The sequence below is a fragment of the Adiantum capillus-veneris genome, chromosome 10 (assembly GCF_014529385.1).
Source record: "Adiantum capillus-veneris isolate H3 chromosome 10, ASM1452938v2, whole genome shotgun sequence".
Taxonomy (NCBI): Eukaryota; Viridiplantae; Streptophyta; class Polypodiopsida; order Polypodiales; family Pteridaceae; genus Adiantum; species Adiantum capillus-veneris.
This window is the reverse complement of record NC_140940.1, coordinates 123,630,166-123,646,974: the sequence shown is the minus strand read 5'-3', so window position 1 is coordinate 123,646,974 and position 16,809 is coordinate 123,630,166. Positions and strand designations below refer to the sequence as shown.

At 43.6% G+C, this 16,809-nt stretch overlaps 1 protein-coding gene across 3 annotated transcripts in view; it reads left to right on the top strand.

Moving 5' to 3' along the window:
• The window catches only part of LOC147449575 (DEAD-box ATP-dependent RNA helicase 10-like), an 81,716-nt gene extending 67,016 nt beyond the window's left edge, over positions 1-14,700 (top strand). For 2 of the 3 annotated variants that reach the window (XM_086521988.1, XM_086521986.1), the window contains 6 exons: positions 11,846-11,887; positions 12,646-12,720; positions 12,828-13,112; positions 13,205-13,316; positions 14,142-14,230; positions 14,318-14,700. In XM_086521988.1, coding sequence (XP_086378114.1) covers positions 11,846-11,887; positions 12,646-12,720; positions 12,828-13,112; positions 13,205-13,316; positions 14,142-14,230; positions 14,318-14,407 — 693 coding nt within the window. In that variant the 3' untranslated portion in view covers positions 14,408-14,700. The remainder of the gene's footprint in view (positions 1-11,845; positions 11,888-12,645; positions 12,721-12,827; positions 13,113-13,204; positions 13,317-14,141; positions 14,231-14,317) is intronic. The other variant, XM_086521987.1, reaches the window with a different exon arrangement.
• The last annotated feature ends 2,109 nt before the right edge of the window (positions 14,701-16,809 follow it).

Genomic DNA, 16,809 nt, shown 5'->3' with positions numbered 1-16,809 from the left:
GTCGGGTTATATGGCCCTTTCATGATTATCAAGAAAAATTCAATTGTTTGTTGAAACTTCCGCCTTCGTGGAGAAAAATTCTTTCTACTTTTCACGTTTATTGGCTCAAATAGTATATTCGAGGATTCGCATGTGCCAGACCTATCTTCTTATGTGCCAGAAATTGAGGATGATCATATCATTCTTGTTCCTAAAAAGATTCTTGATGCTCTTCAAAAGGAAACAAGAAGAACGATAACAACAGATTCCTTGTCAAGTGGATTAGTCAAATTCTACTTGACAAACAAATGAAGACATGTAGCAGTACCCAAGGTTGCATTCTAAACGTGTAATTATCAGCCTTTCCGTACCATACGAATTTGTATTCATTACCTAACGAATTTTTTATACTCGTAGTGATGACTAGTACTGCACAACGCTTTAAACGGTTTTTTCTATCGTACTTATCATCCTATCCACTCTGGTAGTACCCTAACCTCCTTCTCAAGACTTCTTCGACAAGCCGATGACTTTGATTTCACACATGGGTTTTACTTCAAATGGTAGGAAATGTCAGGAATGTGATAAATTTTATTTTAAAAGTTTTTGCATACAAGCTTGAGAAGGATGGGTACAAGGCATTGCTAGTAGAAAAGTCAGCCTTGAACTTGACTTCGTATGGTTAAAAAGTAAGAATGTAGATGTAGACAAAGGAAGAAAGAGATTCACCAGGATTGTAGATGACATTGACATCATATCTTGGTTAGATTTTCTTTTGGACAATTTATATATAAGCGTCGGTGATTCTCTTTTCAAGCAAACAATTGGTATCCCTATGGGCACCAATTGTGTTGTTTTTCTTGCTAATTTCTATCTTTCTACTTATGAGTTTGATTTTATGGAGCGGCTTGTCCTTGCTAGCACTTGCCCAATATTTTTGCACGAGTTATGCAATGCAAGACGCTTTGTAGATGATCTTCTTGTTCGTGACGTTCCTTCTTTTCAAGATTTTATGTACTTGAATTTGAGTTTTGTAGGTGGAGAAACTTACCCTAAGGAGTTTTGTGAACTTAATTGTACCACAAATAGTGATTGTCGTGCTTTTTTAGTTCCTTGAGGTCAAGAGTAGATATCTATGATAAGCGCCTTGAACCAGAATATGCCAGTCTAAATATCATCCGTATGTCTCACATTTCTTCGAATATTTCTCTTTTAGCTAAGTACGGTGTCGTTTGCTCTCAACTATTTAGATTTTCTCGTCTTTGTTCTAGTAAATCTGCTTTTGTTGTTTAATTGTGCCATCTTATTTCTTTACCTGCTGAGAAAGGATACTCCCCCCCCCCCCGCACCTTTTCTTGTGTCCCTTGCTTTTATAGTTTTATGAGTGCTTTATTCCCTCTTATAATTGGTGAGTTCAGACTATTCTTCTAAACTTATGAAGATATATAGATATGAAGAGTGACTAGCCACAGGGACCCCTGCCCTCAACTCGTTGTAACTCTTCGTAGTAGAGTTACATCTCTTCGTTAAAAGCCACACCCTTTTGATGATTAGCCATGTCTATTCGCCCAAAGGACGTGTCTATTCATGATTTTTCATGACTGTTCATTCCAAAGTTACACAGAACGGGAACGGGGGCTCCGGACGTTTTCGGGACGGGGGACCCTCAGGGTGGCGGAACAGGAATGGAGGCCGGAACGGTAGCCTTGAGGGAAAAAGAGAGAGAGAGAGAGAGAGAGAGAGAGAGAGAGAGAGAGAGAGAGAGAGAGAGAGAGAGAGAGAGAGCCTTGAGGGAGAGAGCTTGAGAGAGAGGGTTTAAAGCCCTTCTTTATATAGGAGAGGATGGAAATAACACCTCCCCAAAAGTTCAAAAGACCTGTCCCAAATAGTCATATTTTTAAACTTTGGCGTTTTGGATTCTGCCGTTCCGCGTTTCGGATGCTGTTCCGGCCGTTCCGAACCCCTTTCGGTTATGCCTGGGAAGGGAACGTCGTTCCCGTTTCCGTTTCAAGAAGGTGCCGGGCTTGGGAACGCATTCTGGGGATGGGAGGGCCCCGTTCCGCCCGTTCCCTATTACTCTGGTTCATTCATACCTCTTGATCTCCTTTATAAGGAGGCTATTGTAAGTTTCAATCAAGCAAACAATTAACTACTTAGTTTTTAGTCTTTGGAATCTATAAATTTTAATTAATATGTCTTAATCACGTAATCTCTCTCTCTCTCTCTCTCTCTCTCTCTCTCTCTCTCTCTCTCTCTCTCTCTCTCTCTCTCTCTCTCTCTCTCTCTGAGTCAACCATCGCAAATCAAGCAGCAAGACATGGGCTGCCACTGACAGGACAACTTTGTATGTGGAAGCTTTTTGGGAGACAATATATTCAGTATTTGGTTTTTTGGGCGCTAGAAAATAAAAGTAGAAGACTTTTTTTTTGTTTCCCTGAGACAAAGATCATTCTATTAGTTAATGAAACTGCCCATAGGGCTACAACCACCTCTACTAGAGAGGGCTACAACATGTACAATGAAGGCTAAATCAGGAGATGGGAGGAGGGAAAAGCCACACAGGTGGACGGTAGTGCCATCTGAGCACACCCTAGACCATGGTGAAGAAAGGCCCAGGGCGCCAGAGTTGAAGGAACGCCTCTCTACGCTTCGCTCTCGGATGCGGTCGGAGCTGCCTTGAAGTCTCTCGAATTGCCCCCTGGGAGTATGGATCAGCTCCAACCAAAAATCTCGAACAGTCTCCGTTGGTGGCACGAGGTGAGCCTCAAAGATGTGGAAGCAGCGGGCCCGCCAGATGAACCAAAGTGTCAGGCCACATACGAGCTCCCAACACACCTCTCTCACTCTGCACCACTCCTGTGGAGTAAGCTCTGTAGCACCCCCCTCTATCACTATCATCCTATTGGTGGAGGATAGCTCAAATTGTAGTGCAGGGCGCGTGAGAGTGGACCAAGTAGTTGTCCCCCAAGTGTACTGCCCTGCTGTGGAGAGAGCTGGCATGAGCAAAAGGACCCGAAGCCAAACCTGCTGTGCCATAGGGCAGTCCCAAAGATAGTGACGCCGACTCTCCAAAGGATGGTTACAAGCTGCACATGCTGCGGAGAGACCACTATGTACAAGCCAGTTCCCCACTACTGTAGCTTTATGTGCAACCAGCTGTTGGAACAACGTGACTCGCCGCGGCTGTCTGGTGTCCCACAACCTCGTGAGGATTAGTGGTGCTAATCCTATGATTAAGACTTAAAACTTTATACTTAAGATCAAACTGAGACTCAAGAGACTGAATGTGTGTTTGATTATTGAATGATGCTTGAAAACTGAGTGCAATAGGCTCCTTATATAGGAGACGAAGAGACACAAATGAAAAGACACGTCTCATGGTGAAGAGACGCGACTTTAGATGTGAAGACATCCTTTCGGCGAAGAGCTGCAACCATTGGACGAAGAGTCGCAATCGTAGAGCGAAGGGCTGTGACCAATCGTCGAAGCAGTGTAGCTTTTGGCGAAGAGGTATGTCTCTTGAGCAAAGAGTCGTGACAATCCAAGCGTAGGGGTTCTCCTTGGCATGGCACTTTGCGCATCTGCAACTAGGAGTGGATGTAATACTGCAACATAGTCACAATCGTGACATTCCCTCCCATTTAAAATGAGAGCCCGTATCAAAGAAATGACTTCTGATGTTGATAGAATTCTGGAAAAGCATTGAATCTTCGAAAATCTTCAGTCTTTGAGTTATCTGAAATCTTTGTCTTGAACTTTTGCTTCTTGCAAAACCTTTTTTCTTTGACTGCTGAATCCTATGTCGTTGCATTGTTCAAATACCTTTGAGAAGAATGTGGCTTAATTAAGTTGACTGCAACAAGAGATTGATCTTCAAAATCCTTCATGCGATGTAAGATTTCTGGTTCAAAATCTTCCAATAATTGTGAAATATTTAGGGAAGAGAAAATCTTCTTAAGGCATTCTTCAGAATCATTCTTCAGAAACTGTCACTTCATGACTTGCAATTGGCATATCATCATCCAACAAAGAATCAAAGAAAGCATAGTCGTCTTCAGACTCGAATGTGCAACTATGTCCTTATCTTTGTCTGGTAATGAATTATCACTTGGAAAAACTTCTTCATTAATTATAATTTCAGCATTTGCATCAGAGATTATATTCGTTTCATAATCCAATGTATCATGTTGTTTAACTTGTACACGTGAGGCTTGAATCACTCGTTTCGCATGATAAAGCCCGTGTAAAATCAGTTCACGTCCATCTTTGAACAAATTGATAGTATGTCCTTGAAAGCTAATTGCTGGATCATATTGGAATAACCAATGCTGACAAAGAATCATGTCATAATAAGACAAAGGCATGACTTCTGCATAATTTTGAATACCAAACTGCAACTGTCGAATTGTCTCATCACAAGTTAAAATTGATCCATCTGGTGTAACAGACTTGGACACTCCAAGTCAAGAATCTACTGCGACACGACAGGAATTCACTTCAAAAGAGTTCATAATTTGATTTGACAACGGCCCGGCGGAGTTCCGTGCCAAGAGGTATTGGTCCCAAAGATTGGCGCCCCTTTCGGTATTTCTTTTTGTATTAAATTTGTTGCTGAAGGTACAAGGGAGTGGGAGGGTCTCACTCTCAGACCTTGCGTCCAGATGCTCTGAGAAGTGAGAGGTCCAAACCACACATAGAAAGGTTTACAAGGGATGCTAAAAGCAGAGCCCCAAAAGCAACCCATTAAAAGCATTCACAAATAAAGCAATTTTTATCCAAAGAGCTCTCTCTCTCTCTCTCATGCTTTGTGTAGCCAAAAGCTACCAAAAATCAACGTAGCCATTTTCCGTACAGCCAGCCACGTCATCAGGTTCCGCTTTTTGCGCCGTAAATCGCGGAGGGGTCCGTATGGTAGTGCCACGTCAGTTTGCAGTGCGAAATCCGGGGTTGCTGCCAGGTCACTGCCATGTCAGCATTTCATGGGGTGTGTGTGGGGATGTGTATTGGCTGCCACTTCACTGGTTTGTGACATACCCCCCTCTTGAAAGCATTGTAATTGCCCTCGATTACGCTTGCAAAACAAACAAAGGCCATAAACTGTAGACACTGACTGTTAGTATCGATGCACTAGGAACACACATCTAGCACATGTAACAATCGACAGTCACATCACACGACATCACTTGACATCACAGGACATCACATGACAAATCACATTCAAAATTCATTCGGATCTCAGTCCATGATCAATCGGCAACGTATTTAGCAATCGCATTTAGGTCCACTCGGGAATTCTCCAAGTATCTGGCAACTTCTGTCTAAAGGAGGCATCATTCATCTTTTCGGAAATCTGGAAAGGTCCGTAGTATCGCATACTAAGCTTTGGAAAAAGCCTCTCCTTTCCCTTTTTGTTTTTCGGGCGTGCCTTCTCAAAACGTAAGAGCACCCAATCGTTCTTCTTCAATTTCAAATCGCGACGATGGCTATCTGTTGCCTTTTTCTGTCTTTCTTGAGATTTCTGCAAAGCCTCCCGGACCTTGGCAAAAGCCGTGTCCAAGTCCCCCGTGTACTCGTCGTCTTCAAAAATCTTATCTTTCGTGCTTAGGAAGGGTGGAACCTTCGTAGCACCTTCAATTATCTCAAATGGCGCCTTCCTCGTCGAAGAGTGTTATCCTTGTGCTTTATGCCTGTCAAACTTAAACTTCTGGCATACCAAGGCTTACAAAATCGTCCACGTCCTTCCTGAGTCTCGGCCAAAAGAAGAATCTCTCCACCCCTTTCAAGGTGGTAGCAATGCCGCGGTGACCCGTAAAAGGTGGACAGTGGCATTCGATCATACCTTTTTTCTCAACGGCTGTTTAACACACAACATGGTTTTCCTCATTAAGTAGCCATCCCGAATGGAATATCCAGCTACTATCTCCCCATTCCGTATCCGAGTGAAAATATCTGCAAAATCTTTATTTGTGGCATAGTGATCGACCATATCCTCGAAGCTCCTATGATGTATCGCGGAAATAGCTAGAACCAACGGCTTCCGGGACAAAGCATCTGCCACCAAATTCTTCTGTCCCTGCACATGGACAATCTAGAAGTGAAACTGTGACAAGATGTTCGTCCACAACATCTGCTTTTCCGATAGCTGCTTCTGTGACAAGAAGTAGCGTAAACTCTGATGGTCTATAAGGATAGTAAAATCCGCTCCGAGTAGCTAGTGCCGCCACTGAGTAAGAGCATGGATAACCGCCAAAAGCTCTTTCTCATGAATGTGTGCTGTCAATTCCGGCCTTGAAAACAATCGGCTTTTCCGATAGCTGCTTCTGTGACAAGAAGTAGCGTAAACTCTGATGGTCTGTGAAGACAGTAAAATCCGCTCCGAGTAGGTAGCTCCGAGCAGATGCTGTGGACGAACATCTTGTCACAGTTTCACTTCCAGATTGTCCATGTGCAGGGATAGAAGAATTTGATGGCAGATGCTTTGTCCCGGAAGCTGTTGGTAAGATGTTCATCCACAGCATCTGCTTTTCCGAAAGCTGCTTCTGTGACAAGAAGTAGCGTAAACTCTGATGGACAGTAAAATCCGCTTCGAGTAGGTGGTACCGCGATTGAGTCAGAGCATGGATAACCGCCAAAAGCTCTTTCTCATAAATCTGTGCTGTCAATTCCGGCCTTGAAAACAATCGGCTTTTGTAGGCAATCACATGGCCTTCTTGCATTAAGACCACACCCTGACTACGACCTCAAGCATCACAATATACTTCGAATGACTTCGGCAAATCCGCCAAAGTCAAAACTGGTCTTGTAGTCAATTTCTCTTGCAATGTTCGAAAGGCAGTCACCTCTGTGGATCCCCACGAGAAAGGGACTCCTTTCTGCGTCAACATGTGCACAGGGGAAGCAACCTCTACAAACTTTCTAATGAACCGCTTGTAGTACGAACACAAGCCCAAGAAGCTTCTGACTTCATGGACATTCTTCAAATCGGGCCAATCACGGATAGTCTCTATCTTGGCCGGGTCCATTTGCACTCCTGCTGCTGAGACAATGTGTCGCAAAAAGTGTATCTCGGGTAGCAAAAATTCACTTTTCTTCGCATTAATCACCAACTTGTGATCTCGTAATGCCTAAAAGACCTGTAGCAGATGTTGTCTATGTTCTGTCTCATCCTAGGATAAAACAATGATGTCGGAAAAGAAAGTGCCAACAAATAGTCTGTACTCTCGAAAAATCCTGTCCATCATCCGATTAAATGTCGCTAGAGCATTGGTTAGGCCAAAAGGCATCACCAAAAACTTAAATAACCCAAAAGTCGTCCGAAAAGCTGGCTTGTAGACATCTCCCTGTGTGTCATGTGCACATGGCTCTCTGTGCCACGTGGACATACTTCATCGACTTTCAGAGCCAGTTTTCCCCTTCTTCCTAGATAGGGATGTCTAGAATCCTAGGAGGATTAGTACCGGCAATTTTGTGAGCCTGTTCGCAGGACCTGCATGTCCGAACCAATCCACTAGATTAGGTTTTCCAGTTTGGAACCCTCTTGCATAAATGGTTTGTATACGCATATTGACAGATGTTATTACATTATGGTGGGCATCTGGCATGACGAGCATGTGTTCTAGGTTAGAGGAATCCGACGTGCCAGCGTCGATCAGATTCCCAGGTGGGCAGATGTGCGACAGTTGCACCCAGATTTGGACCCCCTTGACTTATTTTTAATAAATCATTTTTTTGATTTATTTGTTGGAAAACCTAGTGGACAGTTGCCCTACCTCAACCTTAATTAATTCACAAGGCCTATGCCTCACCTATAAAGGGGGCAAGAGAGCTCCCATTTGGCAGAAGGAAGTTGCAGAAGATTGAGCAAGCGCTAGTAGGAGACTACAGATCAGCCTAGCGTTTTCACATCAAATCAGCCCTGGCATTTTTGGCAAGAAGTCCCAGCGTTTGCAGGTTTCAGCCCTTGTGCCAGCCTTAGCCTTGCAGATCAGCCAGCGTTTTCAGTTTTCAGCCGATTCCGTCTTCGCGAACGGTGCGAGATCTGCTAACGCTGCCTATTCCCGTTGCGGTCCGGTACTTCGGCAGCCCATCGAGTCTCCTCTCGGCCATTCCCTTGCCGGCATCGAGTGCTCACACTGCTGCCCGTCATCGCCGTCATCGAGATCTGCGTTTTCATCCCTGCTCTACGCGAGAGATCTGCGTTTTTCGTCGCAGATCTGCGTTTTTGCAGTCATCCTTCGCCCCTTTATTCCTCTCACATTGGGAGTGCAAATCAGCCCCAAATCTACCCTTGGTGGCCATCCGCAATCCCACATCGAGAAGGATCCAAAGGTGCATCAAATCAGCCCTGGAGGTGCCTCTTCTCGAGGAGTTACCGCGTGATTTGTCGTCGTCAAGTCATTAGAGTCTGCAGCGAGGTATTGCATTGTGTATACATTCCATTTATGCAATCTAAAGCAAATACCACATCGGTAACGGTGTGGGGGGCCCTTGAAGGGTTGGTTGGGACCCCATCGGGTGTCGCTCTCTTCTTCTCTCTCTTTCTCTCTCCCTCTACACATTCTATTGCATTCTCTCAACCCCTCTCTTCAGGGGAACATAAAAGGAACATTCATTGAAGTACAAAACATTCACTAACGCAAGGAAAGAAGGAAAGGATTTTGTGGAAGTGTAAAACTAGATCTTCACCATTTTTATTCCCCTGCACCCGACACTCTGCGATTCGGATATGATGATATCCACTCTTCAGATTGATCCTGTTGAAACACGAGGATCCCTGTAGTCGGTCAAGAATATCATCCATCCTAGGAATCGGAAATGTGTTCTTTATGGTGATTTTGTTGATAGCTCTATAATCGATGCACATTCTCCAAGATCCGTCTTTCTTCAAAACCAACAACACTGGAGAGTAGTACGGTGAAGTACTAGGTTGGACAAGACCCTTTTCCAAGAGGTCTTTCACTTGGTTGCCACATAGAGGAAAAGAGAAGCCAACCACCGAGTCCAGGGCCTCTATCCCTCTAGTTGCAAGGAACAAAACATGAACTCTGAAGCAAGCTGCCTCAAAGTTTGGTGAAGGGTCGGCGAGAAAATGTGTGAAGTCGTAGGCAAAAAAGTCCCCTCGACGACGAATGTTGAAGCTTGTCAGTCTACGAGGAACTCTTGCAAACGGAGACGTCTGCACCAGAAGGGGGGGTCACAAGAAAGGCTGTCCCTCTCTCGCCAAGCGACTCGTCGCAAAAGCGCTGCCAAGAGATCTCATGGTCCTGCCCCCTGGTTTGGTTGTGGGGTAGGATCGGGAGGAGAAGTGGAAGCAAGGGGAACTAACAGGAGGAGGAGTGGGGGGGCGGGGAGCGGCAGAGGGAGAAGGGTGAGGTGGGGCGGAGGAGGAAGGAGGCGAGGGGGGAGGGGCGAAAGGGAACGTGGGGGGGAGGGAGGGGCTATCGGAGGAGAGGTTGAGGTGGAAGGTGGGTGGCAGCGAGCGAGCGATCATTACCAAAAGAATAGACTTTTGTTAAGCTATTAAGAAGCAGATGTGTTAGTGGTCCCCAAGAATCCATCTTGTACACATGGCATGACACAAGCCAAACACAAACATAAAACAACATAAAGGATAGACATCCGACTCACCTCTTAGCAGTGTGACATGAGAAGTTTTGTGGTTCCGTCCGTTTCGGGGTTTTAAGGGTTTGAAACGTTTTGTTTCAAGGCAAGTAAAAAGGAAAGGGGTTTCGTGATGATATGTAGAAATTGATTTATATTTATAAATATATATGCACACATATACCTATATACGTGTTTGTGTACATATATGTGTGAGTATATTCACAATCTACACTCACATGTATATTCTTAAGCATACACTTAGTAGGCGTATATATGAATGTACTAGTGAGTATAGGTACAGAACATACACATAATGAGAGGGACAAAGGAAGGTAGAGATAGAGAGATCAAGTGCCCACTATGTTGGAAGTCAGGAAAAAACAAAAATGAAATATCAATTTTCTTGCATGAGCGCTATTGATTGATTGCTGCAGGCAATGAATGTTTTGAAGGAAGGGTTGCGGAGACACAAAGCGCGTCAACCGTGAGTTTTAGGTTTTCTCACAACCAAAGGATTTCTGGTGTATCCATAACCTGGTGCTAGATCAGTAACCCCCCCTTGAACAGATAGGGTGTAGGTCAAAAAAGTTAGCTACCAAAACTGGAGTTTTTGGTTCATTGCCAAACCTTGGGTTTAAGGTGTACCTAGTAACCTCATAGAAAATACCCAAATATATTCCTCCATTTTTGTCTATACACACTCTAGATTTTTATAATATCATGTTGCAAAATATTGCAAACATGCTCTTGTTCCAAAGGTTTAAACCTCAAAATGTCTATGGTTTCAACAAAGTTTTACTTTTCTGCTGTTTCACCAAAAGAAATTTGGGGATTTCAGGGTTTTGGGGATTTCAGTGCTACGAAACCTATGACCTGAAACGAGTTTCGCTTTGCACGTTCTGGGGTTACGGAGTTGTGAAACGCGTTTTTACCTCTTAGCCATAGAGCCTAACTGGCTCACCCTAGAGCGTGGGTCCTGGGAGCCTGCAGCTACGTTGCCTAGTGCCTCACCTCAAGGACTGGCGTCTTATACCACCAATCCACACCTTCACTTGGTTGTTTGGTTGTTTGGGCCAGCACTCATCTTGATGTGTAGGGACCTAACAAGATGACTTTTTGGTTGTTTATAGCAATGGTCTTTGAACTTTCTTTTCGGATCAGGGTGCCTATAAGTTGGAGGTTCGACCTTAGTGATAAAATCAAAGAAGAGTGCCAACACTCTGCAGCGGAACTTTGCTGCTCTTTACTGAGTACAAGTGGGATCTTTTCAGTTCTGTTCAAGTCATTCAGTCGCAGTTTTACATGTTTCAGTGAGTTATCTCGTCGAGTGATTACAAGGGATCTGGAATACTTTGGTGTAATTGACAAAAGAGTATATATTCTCAAATTGCTGTATGAATTGAAAAGCCTTCTGTTTGTCTGGGGCGCCAAAAAAGGTAAAGAACATCTCCGTAGACACCCCATCCTTGAATGTCTTAGGCTGAGGATGAGGTGGCAATTTGTTGATAATATGGAGGATATCCACAATAGTTTTGCCAGTATGAATACCATGGTGGTGGCAGAAGAGATAGTGTAGGTCTGATACCAATGTAATGTGCAACAGAAGTGATTGATGGTGAATGCTTAGGATAAATGCTCAGTGCATACTCAAGGTTTCTTGAATTGTTGCCATTACAATTGGTCGGCATGAGCCCACTCACAAGTTCCGATATACAACAGAGGCTCTACCCTTCAATTTTTAGGTACCAGGCCGAAAAGCAACTTGAAAATGATCGGCCTTTTACAAGTTTGTTCAGAAGCACCCAAAGCATCTGTTAATCTAATAACTGATAAAATGCAGCCCACGTTGAAGAAGAGCCTCGCCAACATCTGCTGCTGCATCAATATGTCTGTACAAAAGTGCAACATCAGCATCTGTACGGTGCAGATTTTTGTGCCGCAGTTTCTGGGCAACTACCTGGTTTGCTAGTTTCCACATTCAAATATCCAATCCAGGAGTGGAGGTTTTGACCAAGTGGCATCATCAGTGGGGTTGTGTACATAACATGGAAAAATACAAAAGCAGTAGAAAGAGGAGGGAGGGAGAGAGTCAGTGGTGAAAGCATAGCAGATGCAAAACTTGTTATGGCTTTCTTTTCTTTTATAACTGAAATGCAAGTTTCTGAGACTTGTGAAAGCATGCTACTGGTTGATTCAGTCCTTCATGTGACCTTTCAATTTTTATGTTTGGACGGTTTCATGTCCTTTTTTTTCGCTCTCTCAGGTAGCCAAACTTCAAAGGGCTTGCCTGAGGAACCCAGCTAAGGTTTGATGCCATTGCATTTTGTCCTCTTTGTTATCGCAAATTCATTTCTTTACCCAGCATTAACATTCTAAATGGTCATGATCAAGTCTTTTGCTAGCAAATGGAACTTTACAAGAGAATATAAGATGGAAAGTTGAAACTAAGGGAAGTCGCCCTTTGAATTAACAACAGTGGCTGGTGCATTCTTTATATGATAAAAATCTTTCAGGTGGCGTCATGTGCCGTCAAGGTGAAGGGTCGGGGGGACTGCAGATCTCCACTGTCCATCTGCTGTACTTTACTGAGCGGATGCATGCACCGTTGGATCCTTGACAACTCAGCATGCAGAAAATGCAACGCCATCTAGCTGCCCTGGATAGCTGACAAGTCAGCACAAAGAATCCAAGTTGTCGCAGAGTAGCTAAGTCTCAGCCACATCAGCACACGGAATTTTTCAGCAGGAGGCGATAGTGACAGCAGGGCTGCACGCAGAAAATATAGCCCCCCCCCCCCCCCCCCCCCCCCCCGCCCCCGGACCTTGACGGTTGGGAAAGGTCGCTCAGTGACCTTTCCCGTAATCTATGCTCCCAAGCCGGCTCCCAGCCTCCACTAGTCGCCTGCTGATCGCCCAGATTACAGGGTCAGCGACCTTTCAAGTTTCCCTACCCCATCAAGTGCTATATGCCAACAGAAGGGATACATAATGTTGCCCCTGATGGTTTTGACGCACTAGGGCTTACAATTGTTTTGAATTCTTAATTATATGAAAGGTTTTGTAGGTGGAGGTATCAACCAAGCTTTGTACTGTCGATACACTCAGGCAAGAATACTTATTCATTCCATTTGAAAAAAAGGTAATGCCAGGATTGATGTCCTTATCTTACTAAGGTGTTACATGGATGGGCTTGCTACAAAAGGAGGAATCACTCACAGATTGTTGGCATGAATTGTTTGCTCACAGGATAGCTGTTTGGCGTTTCTTTTACATGAGCTGGCTGGAAATGTAACAATGGTCTTTACAAAGACATGTAAAGCCACTAGAAGACTTCACTTGGTTCTACGCTGTCTTGGGCTGAAAGCAGTCCCAATTAGTGGAAAAATGACTCAGCCTAAAAGACTAGCTGCATTAAACAAGTTCAAGTCTGGGGATCGAGACATCTTAATATGCACAGATGTCGCCAGTAGGGGCCTCGACATCCCAAGTGTGGACCTTGTAATCAATTACGACATTCCTGTTTCGTCAAAGGTGAACATATAACGACCTGATAGTATTGCAAATATGATTCTTTGTAAATTATGTGAACAGTCTTTACTAAAGGATATTGTCTGCAAATGAAGGATTATGTTCATAGAGTCGGAAGAACTGCAAGGGCCGGGAGGTCTGGCCGTGCGATTTCTATCATCACACAATATGACCTGGAATATTTTCTTCGTATTGAAGCGGCAATCGGTAACAAGGGGCTCTCTCAAGCACATCCCCCCCCCCCCCCCCCTTCCCCCCAAACCCCAACCCCACACACACACATCCACCCACCCCTCTCTCTGTGTTTTTTCTGCAAAAGAACAGGTATTACTTACTGAATACTGAGGGGCCCTCCGGATGCTCAAGTCAGCCTGTCCCCAAGGAACCGTACAAGCTATGAAAAAATTGTACAGGTACTCCTGGATCAAGGTGGCTGATAGGAGTCATACTATGAACTATGGTAGTTGGAGACTAATGCCATGGATCTTGCCCTCAGAAAGCTCCTCTGCTGCCCTGGAATCGCCAACTGCAGTATTGAACTATTTCTGTCCACTGAAGTGGAAGGATTACCACTGAGAACATGTGTGCATTTGGCCTTCATATTATCCATAGAGCTATAGCAGCCACAGTAGAGAAAACTGTCCCACGAGGATGTATCTCAAAAGCTTGAATAGTACAAATCAGGTCATGACCAGCGGTACTAGCCTATGTCCCTACGTGCAGATCAATATGAAGTATAAATATCCGATGGCCGACCCGCAAGCTCCATAGATAAGACGGGTACCAACCTGCATGCAGATCTTGAGCTATCATCCCCTCCACCTACAAAACCATGCCAATAGAACAACAGCAGTAGTGTCAATGCTTCATCAGGGCTAGAGCTCTTGTTGTGGCTATTGGTTTTCTAAATCTCTCTCTCTCTCTCTCTCTCTCTCTCTCTCTCTCTCTCTCTCTCTCACACACACACACACACACACACGTGTGAAAAAATCACCATCCTGCTCCTCAAGAAAGCTTCCTCTTTTTCCTCAGGAAAGAAGCTACCAGGTTTTAAGGCAGATATGGATGATCTGGATGTATATCAAAGCTCTGTGAGTGAAGCCCAACGGTTGGCAGTAAGGGTAACTTCCACATTACAGAAATACTTAACTGTGAAAGCAATTTCATCCTGTCATCTTTTGTAAAGATGCAAATTTGCCTTTTTTCAGCATATGCATGAGCATGATCACGATGACAAATACGCGGGGAGGAGAAAGGGGTTTTCAGGCTATAATGGTGAGACCCGTGGCGACTATTGATGAGCAGGAAGAATTGAACCACTGTAAGTGAAAGCAGAAAGGAGGTAAAGGTGAAGTTGTAGACACTTTGAACTCGTGATTGGTACGAGTGTCCCAAAACTTGAATCAACTTCAAATAGCAGAACAAGAGTGAAGAAGAGAGTGATGGGGGGGAGAGAAGATGGCCTAATTAGAACTAGATTACTGTGTGCTTTTCTTGTGCATGGATGAATGATAGGAAAGATCAGGTTGTGTTTTCTTGGATGTCCTTAGCTGCCTTGGAGGAATCTAATTGATAACTATCCTTTGGGTTATGCTTTAGCAGATCAGCATGTGAAGGTATAGGTTTGGTTTTGATTTTGTCAACTCTCTGTCCATCGGCACTTGTGTTTGTGATTTTGGGTAAGAATTTGCTTGTGTTTGTGATTTTGTGTTGGGTTGTCTTTTTCCCCAGGCCAGCTATTGATGCTTGGCAAGAGCTATCCTGCTCTTGCCGTTTCTGTTTTCTGTTCTCTCTCTCTCTCTCTCTCTCTCTCTCACACACACACACACACACACACACACACACACACACACACACACACACGCATCTAGCTGCCATTTCTGGACATGGTTGCTGTGTTTTGTTGCTTCGGCGGGTTCCTTTTCTCATGAGCTCATTTCCATCTTTGTTGACGCCCTTGAGTAGCTATCTTTCTGCCGATCCGTTCTAAGAGTCATCACTAGAAATCTAGCTTTTACAAGAATTACTGTCAGCAACAAATTCAATTCAATGGGTTTTAATCTTATGGCCTTTACTGTTCTTTTTGTAGATACTGCTCAATCGCATGCCATAAATCAGCTTATCAGTTTTCTTTTGTCGCTACATAGAATTGCACCAGTATTAAAGTCCCTAGTTGCATTTTTCCAGTCGCCCTCAGCTACGAAAGATGCCTTATCCAACAACCAAGTCTAGATGTGTGTCAAGGTTAACTCCAAATTACTATACGATGGATGTTTAGTCATTGAGTTGGATCGATTTTTGCTGCGAAATACAAGGCATCCATTCATGTTGTAGAAAGTCAATTGTTAGCTTCGTTTCATTTTAGATCAAACTTTATTCTAATCGAGATTTGTTTTCTACACCAAACCAGTCACAAAGATATGTACGTCGCAATACGATTGAGTCTTAGGTACTATGATGTGGCGAATCTTCACATAGGCACTTGTACAAGAATAGTAAGTCTTAGTGGCTTTGTGCATTGCCCATGTCGGAACATACTTTTTTTGTGAAGTTGAGTCCTTTAAAACCTAATTGCTAAGCCATTGTAGTCTGACTCATTAGGAAAATTTTGAGCTCATTTTTGGGTCTTGTAAGAAATTGTTGATGTGGCACAGGTTTTAAAAGGTGGGGACAGTTACTCTTTTGCAAGTAAGATCCAAATTATCGAAGGTTGGATATTTAGAACCTACTTTTCGAATCCTATCTATTGGTATATAGCATGCATGTATTAGAGATTGTCTTCATATAGATTTAGAGAAAGGTGATTTTAGATCACCGTAATGGTAACCAAAACTAGCTGATTGAAAAAAAAAACATAACCTTTATAGAACACATTCAAATTTTTTGGATTTGGCTCTTTAGAATTCATTTTTTAAGAGCTTTCTAGTGATAGGTCATATTATGGGGTTTTGAGGATTATTTAGAGGGGTTTATCGGGTGGCTCTCTTCTGTGAAACTTTGATGATGTGGCACCTGTAAAGGGCATAAAAATGAGCTCAAAATTTTCCTAATGCTCCTTGTTTACCTTCCACTCTCAAGGGTAGGCCTCTCACGTTTTGCTAGCTAATCATAATTTTGAAAATTATAAAAAAACAAAGTTTTCTATGGGTGTCAATGTAATCGGATATTGAGGTTATATTCGCGAGATATAAGAGAGAGAGAGAGAGAGAGAGAGAGAGAGAGAGAGAGAGAGAGAGAGAGAGAGTTTTCCAAGTAAATCAATAATCTGAGGAGGTGAAAAGTTTACTTTTGCATATGAGACAAATTCCAAATCACGTCAATGTTTGTTATCATCTATCTATAATGATTCGTGCATGCTACAAGGTATACAAAGAGAAGGGCGGTTGGGGGTGGGTGGGGGTGGCTAGTGTCTTGTAGGAGTTGAATAGGGCATTAGGCTTGCCAAGTAGTTTTCCACGATAAGGACTTGTTCAAAATATGCCACATTCAATGTGCATCAATATACTTTAATGTGTTGCACTAAACATTGTGTTGCAAGCCAGCTACAATTGCAAGCTGACACCTTTCAAAGTTTAAGATTCATGATGTGTGCATTCAAGGTTCGAAAGGTTTTGCATCAATACCTATGAGCCCACCACCCAAGATCTCTCTCCTTGCCCTCAATATGTGCGTGACCTTTAGAGTGTTCATTTAATTCTTT